The 24,548-nt window shown below is 38.7% G+C and overlaps 1 protein-coding gene across 2 annotated transcripts in view; it reads right to left on the reverse strand.

Moving 5' to 3' along the window:
• The window catches only part of CASR (calcium sensing receptor), a 76,742-nt gene that overhangs the window by 17,221 nt on the left and 34,973 nt on the right, over positions 1 to 24,548 (reverse strand). Inside the window, exons 1-4 of one of the 2 annotated variants that reach the window (XM_032869536.1) lie at positions 16,963 to 16,973; positions 10,387 to 10,811; positions 7,820 to 8,126; positions 3,686 to 4,570 (exon numbers count right to left, since the gene is read on the reverse strand). In XM_032869536.1, the coding sequence (XP_032725427.1) occupies positions 3,686 to 4,570; positions 7,820 to 8,126; positions 10,387 to 10,571 (1,377 nt within the window). In that variant the 5' untranslated portion in view covers positions 10,572 to 10,811; positions 16,963 to 16,973. Of the gene's footprint in view, positions 1 to 3,685; positions 4,571 to 7,819; positions 8,127 to 10,386; positions 10,812 to 16,962; positions 16,974 to 24,548 lie in introns of those variants that run through there. The other variant, XM_032869535.1, reaches the window with a different exon arrangement.

Here is a 24,548-nt window from a genome sequence, read left to right on the forward strand (position 1 = left end):
ACAGAGGGAAAATGGGATGGGATGGTACAAAGCACCCCATTCACACAGGGGTGAATGGGGGATGGTTTACACAGATAAAGAGACTATTGTTTCTTGCCCACTTCTTGTACTAAGAGTGTTGGGAAGATCCAGGACCAGTTCCCTTCTCTACTCTCAACCATATTTCCTTATATACCCCCATCTTTTCTGGTTAAAATTCACCCCCCTCTCCAAATCCCAATAGTACTAGCAATTCCTGGAATGATCAATTCCATTTGACTTCTGTTATCACCGTGGTTCTGTCATTATGCATACCTATTTTTTTACTAGTGAACGGTTGGTTTAAGGTGGGGGAAAAGTATGCCTTATGTACAATCATCCTGAGATAAAGAAGAAGGTGGTTCCATATTTCCTTACATAATGTTCCATACAAATTTGATTGTTGGGCAATGTCACACAGGCTTATCCAATCAGAGTCTAGAGTACTTGGATTAGAGTGATTGATTCAAGGATGGGTTGTTGGATTGAACAGTTTTCTGCAAGGCCAAATTAACTAGATTTCTGTTCTTTCTTTCATTTATTCTACACATATTCAGGTGTCAGGTGTTCTGGCCATAGTTCTGAGCAGTACATTAGAGGAGTCAGAGTGAAGAGAGAGAGGAGCAGTGGAGAAGGGCTTGGCGTCTCCAAGGAGGTCAGGAGGGAATTGTATATTGTATGTTCATAAATTATCTGTTAGTGATACTTTAAGGCATATGAATTGATTGACAAATTTTAGGGAGAGCAAAGATCAACAAAAGAAAAAACTTGTGATTGACCCAGTTTAATGAGAAATTTAATTAATAAGAATTTATTTCAGTCAACTGAAGAGTTATAGAAGCTTAAGTTGAGTATATAAATGGCAAAAATGAGGAAGAAGGAGTGGCCATAAAGAGTGTGTGTGGGAGTATGACTTGCAAAGACTTCTAGGAGAAAGTTTTGAAAAAGGGTTAAAAGTTTGTGGTGGACAGTGGATACAGGAAACAAAAATTGATGGCCTTCAGGTGTGGGATATGATCTAAGCAAAAATGCTATAACAAAACCTCATAGATGCTTTTGTGGGGATGTGTCAGGCTGGTTGGCTTATAAGAGAATTGAGAGAGATGGGGGTGGATCTTTGGATGAGATTACGTATGCTGATCAGGTGATAGGTTTTTATGTAGGTCTTCATAATGAGAGTGAATAATTGTGAGTCCATCTCTTGATAGATACAGACATGGCCAATATCTTAAATTCCAGAATGCCCACCAACTGCGTGGGTTCCCAAGGCTTAAAGGAGACTTACAGCAAGTACATGGACGTTTTGGCCAATGACCACATTATTCCTCCCTAGAGCTGTGCCCCTATTTTCCTATCTGTCTTCTCTGCTGGATGAATTGTGCCAGGCTATGTGTGATCCAGGAGTGCACATCTTAACCTGTACTTAACCTGTTGGCCAAGGTGTCTGTGTGATGGCTCTTTATTTTGCCTACTTCGCCTCTCTTTTTTCCTTCCTTTTGGTAACAGCATCCTGATTTCCCCTTGGGGATCCACTCCCCCTCTTACTCTGTTCATATAATTTGAAAGGATTCCACTCCTAGCTTCAGGGATGGATGTGTGATCCTGGACTGTTCAATCAACGTGGGAAATTCTGGGAATTTTACAAGAGATCTTGGGAAGTAAGAGCCTAACAGTAAAGACTTTATGAGCCTGAAGCTACTGTAGAGACTGAAAACTGCTAACCATGGGGAATAAGGAACATAGATAGAGATGAAAACATCTACTTGTATCTGGAATACTTCTCCAGTTTTCAGTATTATGAGCCTCTAATAATATGAGTTTCTTCTGATTAAGCCAATTTGGTTTGGGTTTTCTACTGTATGGAACTAAAACTCTTGACTATAGCCTCCTTCTTACAGTTTTTTTTTTTTTTTCACATATGCCTAAGCTTTGATTTTAACCATCTGGATCTTACTTCCTTGTTTGGAGAGGAGCCATTGAAGAACAGAACTGTCAAATTACTTACTGGAAGCCTCTTCCCCCTTCAACCTCACCTTTGTCCTATAGGCTTTTCAAGGACTGGAGTCTTCCTTTCAGGGGACATGGAAGGGAAGGGAGGAAAGACAACAGTATTTAGTAAAATATTGTCCCTTTATTCCTCCTTTTTAAAACTCCACACTTGAGTGGAGCTTCTCAAGTCTTTTTTGTTTTTGACTGTCATTAGAATTCCTCCTGGCTTTTTTTTTTTTCTTTTCTTTTTTTTGGCCAGAGTACAGGAAGGGGGTGGTGCAGTGTAAGGAAATAAACTTTTAAGTACCTCATAGAGATGACAAAGTTTAGCCAACAATGACATCTGAGTGAGATTTTCTCTATATAAGAAAGACTAAGAAGTACTTGCAGTCCTGGCTCATTCTGTCACCCTAGAGAGTCACTCCTGATCCCATGAGAGCTCTAAAATGACTGACATAGGTTATACATTCTTTGTTTCTTGGTACCTTTTTCCAAGGGTCTGTGGTAGTTGGTAGTTGGTTTCTACATACACAGTTGTTTTAGTTACCATTTAACCTGATAGCTTAATTAGAGGCATAATACTACTATAATAATCACCATCCACTTAGAGCTTGAAAATTTATAAATTGCTTTCACATATGTCATCACATTTCACCTTCAAAAGAACCTTGAGTGGAAAGTAGGCTAAATATTAGGGCCATCTTACAGAGGAAGAGACTGACTTAAAGCATGGCTTGCTAGGGATGATACAGCTAGTAGATTGGGGAGCTGGAGCTGAAGCTGGAGGCTGGGTGATTCAACTCATGTTCAGGAATGTCCCCTTCCCTTCCCCTTAATGATCATGCACTCTCTGATAGGTCAGTCTGGAACTGAGGAAAATACAAAAAGAGTGTAAAATGAGGTTTGGTTGAAAAATCAAGGTATGCAAGACATAACAGCTATGTAGGATTTAAGTCAGCCAAACTTTTATCTTCAGAATTTCTATGAAATGAAAAAGATTATGATGTCTCTTTATGTGTAATTCAAACAAAAAATACAAAATAAGACTAAACCATAAAATAAGTATAGAAATTCCACCTTCAGCTAATCATTTTCTATGATAACCACTTCAGTGTTTCTTTTTGAAATATCCAATATCAAATCTTTTTAAGAAGAATTTTTTTTCCCTATGCCCTTAATTTGCTAGCGTCCTAAACTTAGTTGGCTTACTGGGTGTTCCAGCACATTATATTGTGAATAATATTATGGTAAAAGTAGTGGCTAAACCCAGTAACACTAGTCTTATGTCCCTTAGTACATGGAATATAATAGGTGCTCAATAAATACTTGCTAAAAGGGAACAATATTTGTAATTTAAGCATTTAAAAAATACTTGACACAGTATTAAATCTGTTCCAGAATATTTAAAATCTTTTAGAGGCCATATTCTAGGTATTCTGAACTACTGGACTAAAGAACAGTTGAGTCAAGTCTTTAAACAGATAGTCAAATTAAATGACTATTAATTTTGTGGAAGTCAGTTGCTCAGATGTTTGAAAAGGCAATTTGAATCCAAAGCTATGTATAGCAATGTCATTTAAATACTGCCTTTCTGAGGAAACCACTTTATCTGTCTTGCCTGGATCCACCCAACTCTGCCTTAATACACAGTGAACTGCTATCTGAGTGAAGGATGTACCTGCCAAGCCTCCACCTTCTTGATATCAGCACAGGAACCATTGGTGAAGAGTCCTCTTCCAGGTAAGCATGTGTATATATCTTGTAGGGCATGAGCAATGGAATAGACCGCTAAGTAGACATTGTAGGATATCCGTAAGTGTGTATAATCCATGTAAGGGGTCTCCACACTGCTGATGTTCTCATCCCCTGTGCAAAGAGGTCGGAAGGCAGTGGAACTGTTACTTATCCTGCCACCACCTTCTTCATGACCTCTCATAAAAGTGTCCATGGACAAAGGCCCTTTAGCACCTTCCTGGAGGTGGCAGTTAAATGTTTCTTCCCAAAACTCCTTGGCAAAACCATTGTGGACAGACTTTCTGGGATGGACTTTCTGCAGGAATTCCCGGAAACCTGGGATCTGCCCAGCCTTCAGAGCGAATCCAATAGTGCCTCCAACCACATGGAAGTACTCAGGCATGGCTATCAAGGAAGAGCTGGCCCAGGCCTCACTGGCCAGCCAGATCCTCCCTGTGATATTACGCCGGACAATCTCCTTGATGAGGGGTTCAAGGTCTGGGCCACTGGAGAAAACAACAATGACTTTGGCTGTGGAATTCTGGATCACCTCTACCACTTGCTGGATCTCTTCCTCATCAGAATACTGGGAGATGAGTTCACTGAAGTCGATGCAGATGTCCCTCTCCTCCGCTTCCTCTCGAAACTTCTCAATCCCTGGCCGGCCATAGTCATCATCAGCTGCAATTGTGCCCACCCAGTTCCAGCGGAAATACTCAATAATGTCTGCCATGGCGGTGGCCTGGTGTTCATCATTGGGGATGGTACGGAGGAAGGACTTGAACTGATTCTTGTTGCTGAGGAGTCTGCTGGAGGAGGCATAGCTGACCTGGAAAGAACATATAAGTGAGTGAAGTACCAGTGAATGAGGCTGTGCAGAGGTGGTTTTTTGAACATTCATTAATTTAATTTATCAAACATGCTGTTCATGGTAGATAGGATGAAAGGGTGAAGACAGCCAGTATCTGTTCCTCTCCAGTGTGAGCCCTCAAACATCTTTCAGGGAGCATTCTAATTCCCAGTGGGTGTTTCTTTAGAGCTACCTTCAGAAATGGGTCTGGCCATAAAGTCAACCCAGCAGTAGTGGAATCTACTTATCCTATCAAGGAAAGTCTTCTATACACTGTTTTGTAGTTGCTCCTAACTTCCTCTGTGCTGCCTCATTGGCTATAATGTATCCATGTTCTGATCTAAACGTTTTAACTTCCCCTTCACTATGACGAACACTTTGTCCATGACTCACTTCTGGAAGGAATGAGGTTCCCTGTGGGTTATAAACCCACAGCTCTTCAGAGGAGCTCCAAGGAAGCTCCTCTTTCCTATTCTGCCTAGTTTCTCTCTCCCTCCATTTGTTCTCTTTGGTAATGAAAGAGTGTTTAATATCTCTTGTTCTCTAGTTTTCTAGAGAGGTTTTAAAAGAAGCCAAGTTGAAAAAATTGGGGGGAATGTCCTTTTAATAATTCTTACCAGTTGAAACAATTTGTTTTCTATGTTCAATGTTTTAAAATGAATTTTCCTTTTTTAGATCTTTTCTAAAAATTTAAATTCAATTAGCCAACATCTAGTACACCATTAATTTTTGGTGTAGTGTTCAGTGATTTATTAGTTGCATATAACATCCAGTGCTTATCATGTCATGTGCCCTCCTTGAATTTCCCAATATATACCTTCTTGTCAATGAATAGTTTCTACATCAAAAACATGAAAGACATTGGTGTATGAAAGATCAGAGCCAGGGCACCTGGGTGGCTCAGTCAGTTGAGCGTCCCGCTTGATTTCTGCTAAGGTCACGATCTCAGGGTGGTGAGATTGAGTCCTGTGTCAGGCTCTGTGCTGGACATGGCACCTGCTTAAGATTCTCACTCACCCTCTCCCTCTGCCCAGCCCAGGGCCATCTTTACTAAGGGGGCATGATTTTTCTGATAAGAGCTTTGATTATGGAAGTTATAATAGAAAATCGACATTTTTTCCTTTTATCAGAGTAAGTTCCTTCTTGCTGTTACGAGAGTTCATGACGTATGGGTAGTTAGGTTAAGTAATTTGTTGAGATGTTACTGTTTTTACAGAGCTCTACTTGCAGACATAAACAGCAAGCTTCGGAATCAGATATTTGCAGATGAAAAACCTACTCAGGCATTTTGTAAATTCATCCATTATTATTTAGTTCTTCTTTTGAAAAGTGGATTGATAAGCACTTTAAAAGGATTAAAATTACAAACAAATATATCTACTATGGATATGTTTCTCTTAAAATTAAGATTTATAATATTTGTCCAGTTTTTTAAAAGGAACCAGAAAAGTGGGCAAAAATACTAGTTCATTACTTGTTCTCCCCACCAAAATACAAAACAGAACAAAAAACCCTTAAAAACACACAAAACTTTTTTTTATTGTAAGAGGGGAAAAGTTCATGAATGATTCAGAAAACTTTTAACCACAACTGTTCAGCTGGTCTGCCTATTGCATCCACTTGGTGGCATGAGTGGCATAAGAAATACCCCTGGGCCTCTGCGTCCACCCTGCAGAGAAGCGGTTCCCAACTTGACTGCAGAGAAGGATTACCTTGGGAGCTTTCAAAATTCCTGCCTCCCAGGCTGCTTCTCATGTCACCTAAACCCAGACCTCTGGGGTGTGAGACCCAAGCATAAGCATTTTTAAAGCTTCCCGTGTGATTCCAACATGCAGTCACAGCAGAGAACCACTGCTGTAGATACACTTAACATTGTTTTGACTGAGAATTATTATAGTTTTCACTTTAATAATTCCAATTTAGCTTAAAGTCATCTTTCATCCAGGCCACAAAGAATTTAAACCTTTACTTTGGGTTCTTTATTTATTTGGTGGTGATTATATCTTATGCCTTGTTGGCTACAAGAACTGATTTTGTGTATTTAAAAAAAATTCTGTACAATATGCCAAAATTATAAGATGCATATTTGCATGTTGCCCAGCACATTTACTGATAAGGGCATTGTTGGATCATTTTGCACAAAAGTTATAGTCAGGGCTTCCCCATGGGAAGCACCTTTAATTCCCTGAAGTAAGGATTTGGGAAATGATGACAAGACTTTTTGAGTTGCCACATGTATATAAAAGGATAATGTCTATCACCAAAGAAATGGAGACTCCCAACATATAAATGTGAATTTATGAAAGGTACTCTTACAAATTTTATATATTAGACATTGAAAATGATAAATTCAATTATCATTTATAATTTGATTTAAAAATTGTCATAAATGATGTTACATTTGAGTTGATTCTCCCATCCATGGACATTTAGGTTGTTTCCAATTTTTCACTCTTATAAAATGATGTCATAGATCTGTGAATATTAACATGCAAAAAGGTGTACTTCACAGGGGGAAAATATGCAACTTTGAATAAATGTTTATGATAGCACTTGTTTCAGTGAACTGTTTACTAGTATTTCAAAATACAGACATCTCTCCACCTAGGCTGAGTTCCTGCGGGTGGATACTATTTATTCATATATGTTTTATAAATATTTGTTGAATGAAATAGAATATTTTCCATTTCTAGAATGTGCAAGGTAATGAGTAAGTTCCTGTTCTGTGAGGAAGTATACTCTTCTTCCCCCTGAGCTAAACCCTCAACCAGAAGATAGAGAGGTAGACTTTTAAGGGAATAGGATTAGGGACAGATATTTTGAGTTTGAAAGGTGAGATTTACATCACATGGTCTCATTCCTTTTAGTAAAATCAGAAGAGTGGGCATTCACTGAAGGAAGGGAGTGAAAAGTAAATAACTGAACACTCTGATAAAAAAAAGACAAAGTTTTATACATGGTATTTTTAAAAGAACTTTGGAAGAGTTATGAAGGTTTAGTTGACATGATTGATGTTAGGGTCTCAGAAATCCCAAATGGTCATGGTACAGTGCCCTGACTAATTAAAAGGCCTTCTGTGCTAATGTAAACCAGAGGTAGGAAAATAGCAAGCTGTATGGACAGTGGGCATGGCAGCTCTTTGAGTCCCGATGACAGCTTACCCTGCTGCCCCACCTGAGGGCAGCTTACCCTGCTGCCCCACAGCTTACCCTGCTGCCCTACATGTACCTGGGGGATGTAGAAGAGGCCCAGCAGGTTTGCCACCGCTGTGGAGATGCCCGAGCCAGTTGCTCCCACTACAGCAATAGTAGAGGGGATGTGCTCTGAGCAGTTGCAGAACTCGTCAAGGTTCAGAGAATCAATTTTATTCTGTGCCACAAAACTCAGGGTAGCCTCCAAGGCTTTAGAAACGGTGTTGCAGGTGTCAAATATTCTGTATCCCAGTGTCATGTTGGGAAGAAGGGCTGGGCTGCTGTTGATTTCCTCAATGGCAAATATCATTGCTTGTAACCAACGAAACCCGCGGAAATTGTACCTGGAAGAAAGAAGAAATGGAAGAAAATGGGAGGCTTTCTGGTCAATGCCTTGAGAGTAGGGACTGGGCAAAGCTGCGCTTGAATCATGCATGGCTCTGTTACCCTTTTGTTTTGTGATGTGTTCTTTGAGACTCCGAGACCTCTCTGTAAAATGGGGACAGTGCCTACCTTTTATATGGTGGCTGTGAACATGAGATAATTATGTAAAATTCTCACTCTAGTCCTTACACAGAGGGAGTAATGATAACAAAGATTGTAGTAATAGAATGAATAATTTGTTTCTGCTTCATCCAGCAAAGAATTTGAAGTTGATAATGTGAAGTATTAAAAAATAATACAGATTAAAGAAAGATTAGAGAAAATATAAATAAGATTAGGATTTTAATAGGTTGGAGCCTAAAAATTACTTGAGGTTTGCAGGGTCACAAATTTAGGTTATGAAATTATTGGAGGTTAAAGGGGAAAGGGAAATGATGAGTCTCATCTTTGTAAACTAACAAACATATCTAGAAGGGCTGTTTACAAACTGGTTATTTCTGGGTGGTGGAGGGATGGTTTTAAAAAATGTGGCTTTCCCTTTATTTATATATTCTGTTTTTAAAAATAAGGGTGCATTGCTTTTCAAAGAACATTATTTTAAATAAATATCAAGCAAATTTAACAAAGAGAAGTAGGGTCAGTGACATAGTTTTCATCTCTCGGGATTTGGCCCAGAGTAAGAGCTAGAAGTTTATGTGGAATCAGTGTATCAGTGCCCAAACGAAGAAATGTAACAACTCCGCAGGTTCTTTCTTTATGTGGTAGATTACAGGAACTCAATGACAGGTGGTAAAAAATACAATTTGCTATATACTCCGCTGTATTGTTTAGGTTCCTAACTTTTAATGTGACATTTTCTCCTAGTTATTTTCTTTATGTTTCCATCATTTATTTTTTTAGTTATTTGTTTTAAACCTGCAAAATTAGAGAGGTTATAGACTATTTCTTTACATAAAACAGTTATACTGCTTTTATTGTCTTTCTTAAATATAACTTAAAAAATATAGTATTTCAGGGTTTCTTACTTGATCTTAAGTATGTATGTAGCACACACAAAACTCTGTCCAGTAGGGCACAACAAAGAGGGTATATGTCCACATAGGTTATGTGAGGTATATAATCAATATAATTGAAATTCTGTACTTAGTTTTTCTGTATTCATGAGAAAAATGTGAAAATTTTATCTAATTTTCCAGCTTTCATTAGAAACATGAACAGAAATCCAGTTTTGTTGGAGCAATTGTAGTTTTCATTTTCATTTTCCAGCAAACAGGAAGAGTAGGAAAAAATGCAAGATCCCTTTTGAGCATTGCAAGTCTTAGTGAGAAAGTGGTATTTTCTCTTAAAAGCTGGGTAAAAACTTGGGGTGCATTCCTGGTCTCTGATACCCTTGTGAAGGGAAGTGATACACAGTCCATTCTACTCCGCAGAAGTCAGATCTTGTTTGAAAGAATTGTGCCTAATTCTAGATGCCGTATCATAGTCATGATAAATTAGGGAACATTAGATGGAGGGCAGTGAAAATGGTGAGGGGTCTGGAAATCATGTCATGAAGTAATTGTTCAGAAAACCAAGACTCAGGCACAGAAAAGAAGTGATTCGATGGGACATGATAGCTGTCTTCCAATAACTGAAGAGAGAGTTCAGTGAGACGCTTAGATAGATTCTGTGTTTTCTCCATTGGCGTTAGGGGTATTCTGTGTTAAGCAGCTGGATTGCAGCCTTCTATAAGAAGGACTTCCAAAATCTTGCAGTCTGCATTTTGAAGATGCCTGTATCATATCAACCACTGAAGTTTCTTTCAACTTTAAAATCTTTTTTAATAAAAAGTGAGAGTGAGGCAGCCAGCACTCAGGTATTACTGACTTTCATACCTGGGGCACTTAAGGTAAATGGGAGATTTTACTACTCAGGTTTTCAAGACCTGTAATAAATTTCCATCTAGGTACTTAGTCTTTCATTCAGCAACACTGCTGCTAGATGAATAATGACGATTCATTTATGAAGTGACTGGACACATATCCCCAACAGGCCATGGATTTATATTTTTGACATTCTACTTTTTGAAAAATTTCTTTTAAAAAGGGAATGGAGTGATTTCAGCATGACTACCAATCACCATCTTTAAAAAGAGAGAACCAAGTTTCAAAAAAATTACTTTGGGTTTGGTACAGTTTTTCTACAGTAGAAGAGAGTCTTTGACTTGGCTCATTTCCTTACCTTATACATTCCACAGACTCCGGCCTTGATTTTAGATCTTGATCTTTGGCTGCTACTCCAAAATGAATAGGAAAGAGCCCCCCGAGGATAATGTCCCCTTTCTTCTGGGCTCGTTGGTCAGGCCCATAGGCAGAAGTGCACCAGGTACTTGCCAAAAGGATGAAACAGCAGCTATAAAACGCCATAGTTCTGCTTTCTCTCCAGGGGGAAAACAAGAGTGCTGGTGGTTTGGGGGCCCCTGGAACTTTCCCCCTTGGTGCAGTTCACTCCCTACAGTATGGGCACATGTCTACAGAGTAATTAATAACAGAACGGAGGCTGTGGTGTTTGAATATCCATTTCTGCCTTTGCCTTTGCAGATTACTAGGTGGGTGGTCCTTGGGTCTTTAGAAGCCACATCACGTAAAGGGTGTCTGTGAGGCTTTCTAAAAGAAAAGAGATAAAATGAATTCAGCTAAGCCTAAATCCCGTCTTGTTATGATGACTGCAACTAACATGGCTTAGAATTTCCATTTAGAGAGGCTGATGGGTAACAGGAGGGTAAGGCATGACTGAGAGTCTCATTTTTATAGCACTCTGTGTAAGATACAGAAAACTTTACTTGCCCATATTGGAGGACTGTGTTCAGTTGTGAGGCCACATTTTAAAGAGGTAATTGATAAGCTAAGGCCTCCACTGATGTCATTGCTGGATTTTAATTCATTCATTCTTCTGCGTGAATAATGCATAGAATTTTCTTAGTAGAAGTAGTTCCTTGCATTATTGTTATATAAATGATATTTTATTCAGCACCTATGTTCTTACAGAAAATACAGAATAGTCATATTTAAGTTTAAATTTGGTTTTAAATCAATCAAAAATGTCAGAAAAGGCCATTTTTTAATTCTTTCTTTATTATAGTAGATTCCCATTTTTGTACCTTATCATAGATTTCTGGTTTCAGTTTATAATACTCTGTAAACTTTTGAGGAATGATTCTTGTAGAAGATGCCTATAAATCAAAGGTCAGATTATGTTGATAAGGCTTAACAGCTGGATCTAGGGAAAAGTCCTTCTGCTAGGAAATCTTTGTTCTTCTCTACACCCTATCACCCACTTTCTGGGTCAATTGCCAATTATATGTTCATGTTGGGTAACTATACAGCTTCTTCTGAGGTTCAGGGCCAGTACTGAACTGTCATGTGGCCATCTCCACCTGGATGACAGGTGCTTCCAACTTGGCAGGCTCTAAACTCACCTTTCTCCCAAGGTTGCTGGTTGCTACTTCATTGTTTTTTAATCTCAGCAAATGGTGTACCACCCACAAAGACACAAAATAAGGAGTCATCCCAGCCTTCTCCCTCTTCTCATCATTGCCTTTCATATTCAAACAACCACCAAGTCCTGTGGATTGTGCTTCCTAAATCTCTGAAATCATCTACTCCTTTCTATGTCCAAGGCCATCTTAAGTCTGCCAGCATTTTGTATCTGGATTTCTGCAACTATTTCCTCATAGACTTTCCTGCCTCTAGTTTCATTCCTTTGCAATCTGCTTTTGCAAATCTTTGGATGCTACGGAACATGTGGTTTGGAGCACAGGGTCTGAAGTTAAACCTGGCTTTGAATCATAGTTTCACTGTTTTCTAACATACGACTTTGGTAAAGTCATTTTCTGTGATCTGAATAAATATGCATGAAGGGTCATTAACACAGTGTAACTAGTAAACTCACGGAAAATGCTAGCTGTGATCCAGTTTCACTCTTGGTGGTCTTCTCTTTGAACTCCATGCTCCAGTCATCCCAAAATGCCTTCAGTTCCTCAAGTACACCAGGCTTTTTGTAAAATTCTCAGACCTCACATATGCCATTCCCCCTCTTTTTGGTCCCTCTGGCCCAAACTTTGCCTGGAAAACATCTAATCTTTCAGTTTTTAGGTGCTCATATCCACAGGGTGTAGCTTGGCAAACTGGGGCCTTTGTGTGAATGGAGAAAAGAACTCCTCTGGGCCAGACACAGCCCTACACTGAGGCATCCAGCTTAGGGGTGGAGCACAGCCTGGATTTCCCATGTCACATGCTGCCTCTTGCCCTTTAGGAACCCTACCTCCTCCAATAGCCATTCTAGCAGATGCTGGTCCCCATGTGGAAGGAGTACCCCGACGGACACTCAGCATTCATGGAATTGTCTCCCATAATGTCTGAACTTCTCCATGACCTCATGTCTGAACATCCATGATCCATCCAGAACTACCATAGTTCTCTGACTCCAGTCCTGCATTTAGATTTTTGGCTTCATTTCTTGAACCTTGGTCATGCATTCATTCATACATTTAATAAGTACATGAGTTAAGGACTGGGAATATAAAGGTAACAAATGTATGCATGTTCCCTGCCCTCAGGAACTCCCAGTCCAGTAGGCAGGCACATTGGTATAGGGGATCAGAATTTATCTCAACATTCAGAAGTGAAAAAAAAAATGATAACTTTGGTTTCAAGAACTAAATTCAGCTGTGTTCCCTAGCATTTAGCCATGTCTGCAATAGTAAGTGCTGAATAAATGTTGAATGAATGCATTAAAAAAAAAGTACTTTGGAAGGAGACAAAAACTAGCATTTATTGAACCAGGCATTGTGTCACGTCCTTTAAACATCCAGTGTATTTTAAATTTCACAACTGCAGTACCGACTTTATTTTCTAGATGGGGGAATAGATTCTCCATATATTCAACTTACTCAAGTGAGAAATTCTGGCACTTGAATTAAGAATACCTCAAGAACTAAGAATTTTAAGGAGTCCGGAGTAGTGTACTGAATTAGGAGAGTGAACATTATTACTAATTAAGGTAGGTCACTAAGACCTGTTAAATTTTCCCTGTGAAAGATTAACTACTTGGAGAAGTTTATTAACTTCATTAGTCCGTTCAAAAGAAAATTCATGGTGAGAAGTAATAGATCAAGGAGAGATTTTGGGTCAATTTGTAGCAGTTAACTCCACCAGTCCAATGCAGTCTCCAAACTGCCCTTTTTAGTCCAATTACTAGGGTCTAATTTGTTTGAAAGCTAAGTCATTCTAAATCCTCCCTCTTTCTTTCCTCCAATATCCAACCACTTTGTCCCGCTGACTCTACCGTCTTTCTCCACCCTGTCTTCCCCTTTCGATTGCTATTGCCATTGCTGTTGCTGCCGCCTTTCCCAGACTCCCACTGCCCCCAGTTTCCTTACTGCAAAAGGTTTCTTTTCCTTCTCCCTCAGTCCTGCTGTCATTGATAGTGACAATCAGAGCAGTATCAACTGTGATCATAGCACAGTGAATTAACACTTGGAGTTCATTGTGACTTCAGCTTGCAGGAATCAAAGTACATAAGTCCTTAGTCACTAACACTTCAGTTGCAGTATCTGCAGTAAAGACATCTGATTGTATCCCTCCTGTCTGTACTCCTTTTATGCCACACTAAAATCGTTTTTAGCTTGACATGTGGTTACCTGACATAAAAACCACTTCCCTCAACTTCCTTTATGACCAGTGGGATGTCAGCTGAGGTGCCTGTGGCGGCCTCCAAGAAACTGCTTAAGAGTTTGTGTTTGTCCTTTGTCTTTTCATCCATCTTCCTTCCTTCTGCTGCATCGGAGGTCTAGGTGACAGCTGGAGCCCATCTTGACCCAGGCACCCTATCTTAGGGAATGATGGTGCCATGAGCTGATGATTTCATGGAGCAGAACCTCTGTATGAGACTGTTCCCAGACTTTTACATGACAGATAGAAAATGCTTCTAGCTCGTTTAAGCCATTGTTATTATATTTCTTCTTTCTGTAGCTATATTAAAAGTATCTATCCAAGAGTCTCAAGTGAACCCATTTGTTTTCCTTACTATAAGTTCATTTCATTTAAATCATATACAATCATGTTTGTCCTCCTGTAAAAAAGTATTGTAAACACAAGCTGAAGCTAGTATTTGTTCTTTATCTCAAAGGCAAATATATTTGGAAGAGGAAATGACCCGTGTACCAGCTGGTTTTATGTTTAGAAGGTCCTTGAAATCATGATGAGTGTTTCAGTACTAACAGATGACTGATTGGTGAGTTCCTAATCCAAGAGATGTGGGATGGGAAATCAGGAAGATTGGTCATGGCTCCATAGGTTCATTAATTTGTAAATTATTGATTCATTCAAAAACAGTTACTGAGCCCTGCCACAATGTGTTAAACACTAGGGGATGTGAGGAACCTAGGAGAGAAAGTTGAGATTGTTGCCTTCAAGGTACTCATGGTTTAAAAGGAGATAAAGATACATATTATAAGTAGTGATGCAAATGCTAGGAAGAGGCATGAAGTAGATGTTGTGAAAGTACAGAGGCAGAAGATACCTCAAGGAGAATTAATTCAAAGTGGGGACCAGAAACTTCTTGAGGGTATGGCCTATCTCTTCTCATCCCTGTAGCTTGGCACCAAGTATAATGCCTAGAATTTAATATGTGCTCCACAAATATTTGCTGAAAGAATGAATGAAACATGACCAGTATAAATGAGCAGTTGTCTGGGGGGAATTGTAGGACAGAATAGAGAATGGTCATCCCACAAGACCAAAGGTTCCTGAGGGGAGGATCTTCATCATGATCACAGTTGCCTTCTCAGTACTGAACATGGTACCTGATACTGAAAAGTGTCAATATCTCTTGAACTTGAATTTGTCCAAAAAGTTCCAGAGTCAGGGGTGAATGAACAGAGGATAGAAGGGCAAGGTTAGAAGACAACATTGCAACATTTCGATTTCCATCAAAGTAAAAACCACCTTGGTTCTTGACCCCTTGGCTTTAACATTTCCAGAAATTGTGTAACTCTAGAGAAGAATGATTTTGTCTACATTTCAGCTAGACAAAACCAAAGCATAGACCTCTAAACATAGAACGACTCAGAAATAAATAAATAAAACAATAAATAAATAAAACCACTCAGTAAATTAGAGGCATGACAAGCTCAAAAACTATTAATTTGTTGATTCCTAACATGCAGACATAAATATTCTAGGTTGCCTAGAGAAAAGGTGGTTATGAAACCAAAATTGATTTCCAGTAGAAATCATTTATCTACATACAGTGAATACATTGATTTGTCTGTGATTTATTATACTATAACCTTTGGCCTCTTTTGTCATACTGATCATAAAGAACAGTAACAGTAAGGTGTGAAGCCACCATTGCAGAAAAGGTGAAATGTGTACACTTTAATGAGGGTGAATAGGGAAAAACCTGAGAAAGTTCAACCAATAATCACAAAACCCATGTACCTGGCTCTGGTTACAGCTTTCTTTACCTCTAGCTGAGGACACATCCACAATGTGGGTTTTTATACACACCTGGGGTGCATTTGTTAAAAAATTAGAGACATCTTATCTGTCATCATTAATGTGACCATCCTCAGATCTGTGTCAGACTTCATTCCTTCTGTATTAAAGCAAGGGACATCTTGTTTTAAAATGAGGGCCCTCTTTCAGCACTGGGGGAACACAAGCTGCCGAGTCACACTCGGCTGCCTCCCTCCAGCCTGGCTTGCTGTTCGCCCGCCAGCTGCACAGGTTCTTACCCTCCATCTCCCTGACAACAGGTGTGACTTTTGGAGAGTCCATGCCTCATTTAGTCCTGGTAATGGCTTAATTGAGCTGGAAAAATGCAAGGACAGGAGCGTGATAAAAACCAGCTGAGCTGGGTTCCTATTAGTCATTGGAAAAAGCTATCAAGGAAGGGAGGAGAAAGGATGAACAAGAGTGGGGAGGAACAGCATAGAGTGTCAAGCAAAATAGGGAGAAAGAGCCGAGGCAAAGCAAATAAAGGAGATAAGTAGGAGAGGAAATGAGCATTCATTAATGTTGTACTATGAGCTCTGTGACAACATGGCCTGGTCTTTCCCATTCGTGGCCCTGAATCCAGAAGGACACCATAAATGATTAGGTGAATGAATATATATGTAGGCTGCCCACATCACAGTAAACCATCTTAGGAGTTTATAAAGCTATTTGAAGAAGAAGGAAAAATACAAAAAAGGAAATGGAATGGGAGTTGAGGGAAGGTGAAAAAGTCAAGGTTAAAAAATGATGAGAAATGCTCATTCTCTGCTGTAGTCTTAGAAGTTGAAATGTGTGCTGGCTTTGGGCTTTGACATTGCCGATGCCTGGTTTCCACAACAGGACAGAGTGAGTTCCTGGGGACACAGGCTATGAGTTAGGAAATTTCTTGTCCTCAAATGATTCCCTTCATGTCTTAAGTAAGCTCTGCTGATGGATGTGTGGACACCTATGGGCATAATTAAATGGTTTAGGTGAAAAACAAAGATATGCAACTCATGTCTTTATAAACAAAAATGTCAGAGCTTCAAGTCCTATATGAAAAAAATATTTCTGTGGAATAATGTCCTGGTACTACTTTTCAAAACTGCAAGGAACCCTGATGAGCCAGGTGTTTTTTTAGCCTGGTGTCCCAAGGTATGCTACTACAGTGTCCTCGGGTAAAGTAAGTTTGGGAATTGATGTACATTCTGTGCCACAAGGACACATTTGCCTCCCAAAGGCTTTGAGAAGTCCTGCATTAAAGATAACTTTAACCCACTCATTCTGAAATTTATTTCAGCATGGGACTCTTATTAACAATGCTGTGAAACACAGTCTTGGGAAATGTTAACCTCATGAAAAGCATAATAACCTTCCCTGGGACCTCCCCAGTCTTTCTGGATGCATTTTTGAATGGGGAGGTATGTCCATCCCTCCTGGGCATAGCATTTCTTATAATCATGGGAATGAAATTCCAAAGGGTGGTATTGGAAAGAGCGGGTGGGGTCCAGTCATTCTCTGATCTTGGGCATAGATGTTCCTCCTCTCTTTTCCTGCAGGTTGTTTCCATGGCATTCAACAAGCTTGTACACCAAACCTTTCTCCCTCCCACTTGCAGCAACTCTAAGCTAGAATAGTGTTCCCCTACAATGACCTTTGGAAAATGCAGGGTGTGCTGGTAAACTGGCTCTCTGGAGGCAAAAATAGGGAAAGAAAAGGAAAAAAAATGAAAGAGAAAATGACCTGATTTGTAGTGTTTGCTGAATGTTCCCACCTTGGCAGATTTCAAGCTACTAATGATTTAACAACCAACTTGCAAAAACCCTTGCTGTTTAGCTGTTGGCTCTCACGGGCTGATAGCAGAAGCCTGTTAAAGCACACTGCTGGGACACAGCTCTAAGCAAATGGAAATGCGGTCTTTGGAAAAACTGGCTCCAATTTTATGGGCATTGTCAAATCTTCTCTTTCCTCCTGTTTGCTTCTCTGCTCTGCCTGCTAGGAAGCTGAAGCCAAATTTGAGTTCCAGCTCTAGAGAATATAGAAATCAAAGAGTGCATTTTTGTGTTCTAACATTACTCAACATATTGCTTTTTCTTTCTGTGCTTATTTCATCCCGCTTCCTCACCCTATTAAATCTTTCATTTTTATAAGCAATGATAGGGATATAAACACAGAAACAAATATATATCGGGGGTTCTGCTATGGGGAATAAGAAGTGCCCCTGGGGACGACTGCAGTTAGGAAGAGGGAGTCTGGGAAAGCCATTCTGCCTCAGTAACTGAGTGGGTAGATTTAAGCGGCTGTTTTGGGAGACCAGGTCATTAATCAACACTGGGTGTTGTTATATGCAACTAGTGAATCGTTGAACACTACTTCAAAAACTAATAATGCACTATATTTTGGCTCACTGAACATAATAAAAAAATTAAAAATGGTATACAGAATTTTAGAGGTGGAAGGGACCTGGGAAGAATAACTGGTTCACCCTGAAACCTTCTGACACCTCAATGTTTGGATCATGGTAGCCACTCTTACCTAGTGTGGGAGTTGGAATTCAGAACCCATGGGGAAAACTGTGAGATTCAGCAGCAAAAGGGAAGGGAAGTCATTTTCTTTTTTCCCCTGTTTATCTGGGCACCCAAATGTATCTTAGTAATAGCATTTTAGGTTTTTAGGAGACTAAGCTACTTTCATTTTCAGCATAAAATCTATTATGGGAATTCCTAGAGTTTTGACTGGCCCTTAGGTACATAGAGTTTTATTAATCATAATCCTTGGTTGGTGATACACCCTCATCACTGGTCCATACCTGCTCTGTTTTTATTTATTAAATTATTTTTATTTTTATTCATGGAAATTTTTCTGTTCATTTATCTTTCCCATTATTCTATCAGAGTTTTGGGTTTTTCCCCTCAAAATTTGAGAGTTCTTTATATATTATGGATATTAGTCCTTAAGCTAATATAATACCTTAAGTTGTGGGATATGCTACAGATATTTTCTTTTTTTAAGATTTTATTTATTCATTTGACAGACGGAGAGAGGCAGCGAGAGAGGGAACACAAGCAGGGGGAGTGGGAGAGGGAGAAGCAGGCTTCCCACTGAGTAGGGAGCCCAATGTGGGGCTCGATCCCAGGACTCTGAGATCATGACCTGAGCCAAAGGCAGATGCTTAACTACTGAGCCACCCAGGTGCCCCGTTACAAATATTTTCATCTAATTTGGCAGTTCTTTGACTTTACCATGCAACTTTAAAATACATTTTATGTGGTCAAATTTATGAATTATTTCCCTTATTGTCTCTGGATTTTGAATTAATATTAGAAAGATTTTCCTTACACTGAGTTTATAGAGGAGCTCACCATATTTTTTTCCACTCTAATTTGTTAATTTATTTTCTATCTAATTTTTTTTATTTTACATTTAGTTTCCTGATCAGTGTGGAGTTTATTTCTGTGTTAAATATGAGATATGGGTCTGATTTTACCTTTGTTTCCAAGTGACTACCTAGTTGTGCCAGCAACATTTATTAAAAAGCTTATCTAAAATAAATAAGTAAATAAATAGCCCATCTTTGCTTTGTGGTTGAAGATACCACTTTTATCTATTCTATCCTTTTCTGTATGGCTATTCTTATAGCAGTGGCAGTAGCTGTTTTTGTTTTTAAGTAGGCTCGTGCCCAGCATGAAGCCCAACATGGGGCTTGAACTCATGTACCCTGAGATCAAGACCTACACTGAGACAAGAGTCGCAGTCTTAACCTACTGAACCACACAGGTGCCACAGTAGCACCTTATTTTAATCAGGGGTATTCATAGTACAGTTTATTACCTGGTAGGACTAGTCTATATTTATAGCTTTTATTTCTTAGTGTGTTCTAGGCTATTCCTGCATGCTTGTTCTTCCTTATAAACTTTGGCATCAACTTGTCCAGCTTCATAAAAAAAGCTTGTAGATATTTTTATGGGGATTATATTACATTGACATCTTTATGGTGTTGAGTTGTCTTATCCAAGAACTTCAAGGATGCCTTTCCTTTTGTTTCAAGAGTAATTTCATGTCTTTCAAGAGTGTTTGCTTTCATTGGTTTTGCACATTTTTCTTAAATTTATTCCTAAGTATTTATTTTTGTTGCTATTATAAATGGTGCTTTCTTTACCATTATGTTCTCTAGCTATTATTTGTGTTTATGGAAGCTGTTGACTTTTGTATGTTAGTTACATATGTTGATAACTAACTGAATTCTTTTATTATTTAAATTACTTCCATTGTTCATTGATTCTCTAGTATTGTCTGGAGATTTTTTTATTGAGATAGAATCGACATATAACATTATGTTAGTTTCAGGTGCACAGCATAATGCTTCAATATTTGTGTATATTGTGAAATGATCACCACAAAAAGTCTAGTTGATATCCACCACCACACATAGTTATACATTTTTTTTTCTTGTGATGAAAATTTTTAAAATCTAATCTCTTAGCAACTTTCAAATATACAATGTGGTATTATTAACTATATAGTCACCATGTTGTACATTACATCTGATGACTTACTTTTTTTGTAACTGGAAGTTTATATCTTTTGATCACCTTTACTCACTTTTATTTCTTTATTTTTAAGTTATTTTTAATAATGAATAAGCATCCCAAAGAACATTAGTAGTACCCTCCCTGTAGGTTCCCCTCCTGCATCCTGTGCTCCTATGTCTTTCCCACCAAATAAACCATCATCCTGAACCACACATCCATCATTTCTTTGCTTTCCCCTCCACCCCACCAACCCTGGCTTTAAAAGTTTTTTTTTTTTAAATCATAATGAAGACTGGGAAGATATACATCAAAATGTTGAGTGACTTGTTCTCAGTGGTAGAATTATGGATTTTTCCCATTTTGCTTTTTGTTTTTGAAACTTAAAAAAATGTAAAATTTTTTAAATCAGAAAACATGTTACTGTAAAATGTTATTTAAAAGGTTGGGATAGGCATATTTGAGTTTTCCTTATCCCACACAAATTCATAATAAAAATAGGTTGAATAAAAGTTAAAAAAAAAAAAGGTTGCCTAAGGAAAAAAAGATGGCTATGTAAATAGATATAAACATTAAATATGAAGGAAAAACACTGCAAAAATGATTTTACTATCTAGTCATACTATATATACTTTGAAATATATTTTGAAAAATATGCTTAACCCATAAGCATACTACTTCTTCATTCTTTTTACTTGCATTTTACTTCTTTTTACTTCCATTTTTACATCCATTCCACTTTTTACTTCATATCTCCCATTCTTTTTAAATACAATTTTTACCTTCCTTTTCTCTCTTCTCTGTCTCTCAAACTTCTAATTGAACTATAAGACATCAAGACATATACACCAATCATAAGTGAATTTTCACAATGTAACACATCCATGAAACCAGAATCCAAGAAACTAGGTTGAGAAATAGAACCAGAACCCCAGAGACCTCACTCATGCTTCTTCCTAGTCATTATTCTCATCCAAAGTAACCAGTAGCCTGACCTTTACCATCACAAATCAGTTTTTCATGTTTTTGAACTTTATACACATGGAATTATGTAGTATATACTCTTTTGTGTCTGGCTTCTTTTTTCCAATGTTACGTTTGCAAGATTCATCTATACTGTTTTGTGTAACCATGGTTTGTTTTCTTCTCATTGTCGTATAGCATTTTTATATGACTATATTGCACATAATATCCATTCCCCTGTTATGAACAGTTTTATTTAAGGATATTATTTATTCATTTTGAGAGAGAGTGCACACAAGAAGGGGGAGGGGCCGAGAGAGAGAGAGAGAGAGAGAATCAAGCTGACTCCAGGCTGAGCACAGAGCCCAATGCAGGGCTCGATCCCACAATCCTGAGTCTGTGACCTGACCTGAAATCAAGAGCTGGACGTTTAACAGACTGAGCCGCCCAGATATCCCACAGTTTGGGGTTTTAGTGAGTAGTGCTGCTGTGAACATTATTGAATATGTCTTTTTGAGAAATACGTTGAGTATATGCCTGAAGTGGAATTGCTGGGTCATAGAGTTTGTGTATGTTTAACTTAGTAGGTAATACCAAAAAGTTTTTCAAATAGTTGTAACCAGTTTATCTTACCATCAGCAGTAAATGAGAATTTCCACTGACCCGTATCCTTGCCCACCGGTGATATTGCCAGTCTTTCTCACTCTAGCCATCTCTTGTTTTCCTTTTATATGGTTATGTTGTATTTACATGTATTCCTAAGAAGCATTAAAATTATTTTAATTGTTTAAAACATTTTAAAAGGGCATCATGCTACATGTAATCTTCTGAGACTTTTTTCACTTAATGTTATATTAATAAGATTCAATTATTATGTGTTACTATATAGTTCATCATTTTGACTGCTTTATAATAGCCCATTGTGTGAATATATCACAATTTATTCATGCACTTTCCCACTGGTGGGCATTTGGGCTGTTTCAGTGATAATGACAATTGCTTCCTTCAGGTTTGCTCTTGTCTGTGCAGGAATCATGGAAGAGTTCTGTGAAAATCCCAGCTTCTGTTAGCTTCTTGCAAAATCTAAGGCCCAAAATGACATACTCCCATCATCCTATTTTAAAGAACATTTTGCCTTAAAGTTAACCAAAATCACATATATTTTAAAAATTAGGGCTATTTCCTTTAGCTTACATTATCACTGCAGCAAAAGTCCAGAGGCAGAAAACTCTAATTCATTTAAAGGTGCAATAGAGTTGCCTTCCTTTTTTTCCAGGCTTAACAATCCACATTTCTTTCAAACCTTTCTGCTTAGGGCTATTTCATATTTTTCTAGAAATATATGTTAATATCCTGTGAACTTTTTCTAACCTCTTCATGTCAGTCTTTAGAGTATGCAAATAAAAATGGAACCATGCTTGAGACTGATTTGAGGTTGACAGGCATTGTGTCCCTGCCCTTTTGTGACAGATCTCAGGACATATTTGCTGCCTTTTGTCCACACACTATAATTTGGGTGACTCGCATCAACATTCTGGTCATCTGAGTTCTCCTTGTTTTTCTAATATACATTTGTTTCACAGTCCTGTCAGAATCTATACTGGTATTTTTAAATATCTCCAGATATATCACATTGCAGTTGTTCAAACTGAATTTTATTTCTGAAGAACTATCGCCTCCTGTTACATTCATTTTGAATTTTGTTTCTATTTTTGAAGAAACGTCCCCCTGGTAAGAAATGCCAGGAAATAACTGGCATCTCTAAATCTGTACTTGTTGGAGGATCATGAGTTGTCATTTAAAAACATGGTACATTAAAAACATGGAACATGCTACATTCATTTGCCCCCATGAGAAGACTCTCCACTAGACACCTGAAGCTGTTTTGGAGAAGACAATCTCAAAGTATAGTAACACTTTCCCCAAATAAGGCCACATATGTTTCCACAAGCCTGACTTTGAAGCTGGATTATCCAGCATACCCTCACATTGTGGTGGAAACCCATCTAACTGATTTCCTGCAATGTGGTAAATCTCAGGCAGAAATGTAATATTGAATAGATTCTCATATCTGTCAGGCACTGGGCTGGGGGCAGGACAGTGGGTCTCAAAGTAAAGTCCCTGGACTACCACATCAGCCACAGCATCACCTGGGAAGTTGTTAGAAACAGAAATTCCTGCATCCCACCCCAACCTAGTGAGTTAGATACTCTGGGAGGGGGTCCAGCAATCTGGTTTTAATAAGCTCTATATCCAGTGTATACTCAAGTTTGAGAACTGCTGCTAGACTATTTTAAACAATTCTTTTTTATCTGCATTAGCATAGGTTAGTAGTCTGTTCTTGGCTCTGGAAAATCTGGTTCCTAAGAATAATTCAAAATGAACCTTTTTTCCCCAACATTATAACTTTTTTTTTCTAAGCATAACCTAACAAGGCAGAAATGCATTGGCGCACACACACAGTAGTTTCCTGTCAGTGTCAATTCTTCAGTTTCTCTGAAATTTTTCTCACGTAATAATTGTTAACATCTTACAACACCAGTATTCCAGGAAACATACTTCATAAATCACCGCTCAGTTGCTAGGGTGACTTTCTGCATCTATAAAAAGTATGCATGATTTGTGAACTATAGAAAATGGCCATTAACCACAGATTGGCCACTTCTTGCCTTCTCTCCCAGCCAGGGGATTTACCTATCTAGTGATCCTTCTCTTCTACCTTTCTCTGGCAGAATCTTGGGAGCTCTAATTTTAAACTTTTTTTTTTTTTTTTTACAGATTTTATTTATTTATTTGACAGAGATCACATGTAGGCAGAGAGGAAGGCAGAGAGAGAGGAAGGGAAGCAGGCTCCTCGCTGAGCAGAGAGCCCGATGTGGGGCTCCATCCCAGGACCCTGGGATCATGACCTGAGCAGAAGGCAGAAGCTTTAACCCACTGAGCCACCCAGGCACCCTGGGAGCTCTAATTTTAAACTTAATTCTTTCATTATTAAATTCCTCTTTCAGATTTGCCAAATGGATATATATTCCTCACAACAGGTGTATTAGCTCCAGATAGGAAGGCCCAGGATCCTGTGTACATGTGGCCATTAGAAGTCACTTTCACAGGGACACCAGGGTGGCTCAGTCTGTTAAGTGTCTGCCTCTGGCTCAGGTCACGATCTCAGCATCCTGGGATTGAGCCCTACATTGGGCTCCCTGCTCAGCAGGGAGTCTGCTTCTCCCTCTGCCTCTGGCCCTCCCCCTCCTCCTGCTTGCATGCTCTCTCTCTCAAATAAATAAATAAAATCTTAAAAGAAGAATAGTCACTTTCACAAATCCCCTCTGTCCTGTACCCCCTGTTGTCTTCTGCTCACTCTGTCAGCCCTTCT

Source organism: Lontra canadensis, unplaced genomic scaffold, assembly GCF_010015895.1.
Source record: "Lontra canadensis isolate GAN:19392208 unplaced genomic scaffold, GSC_riverotter_1.0 scaffold38, whole genome shotgun sequence".
Lineage (NCBI taxonomy): Eukaryota > Metazoa > Chordata > Mammalia > Carnivora > Mustelidae > Lontra > Lontra canadensis.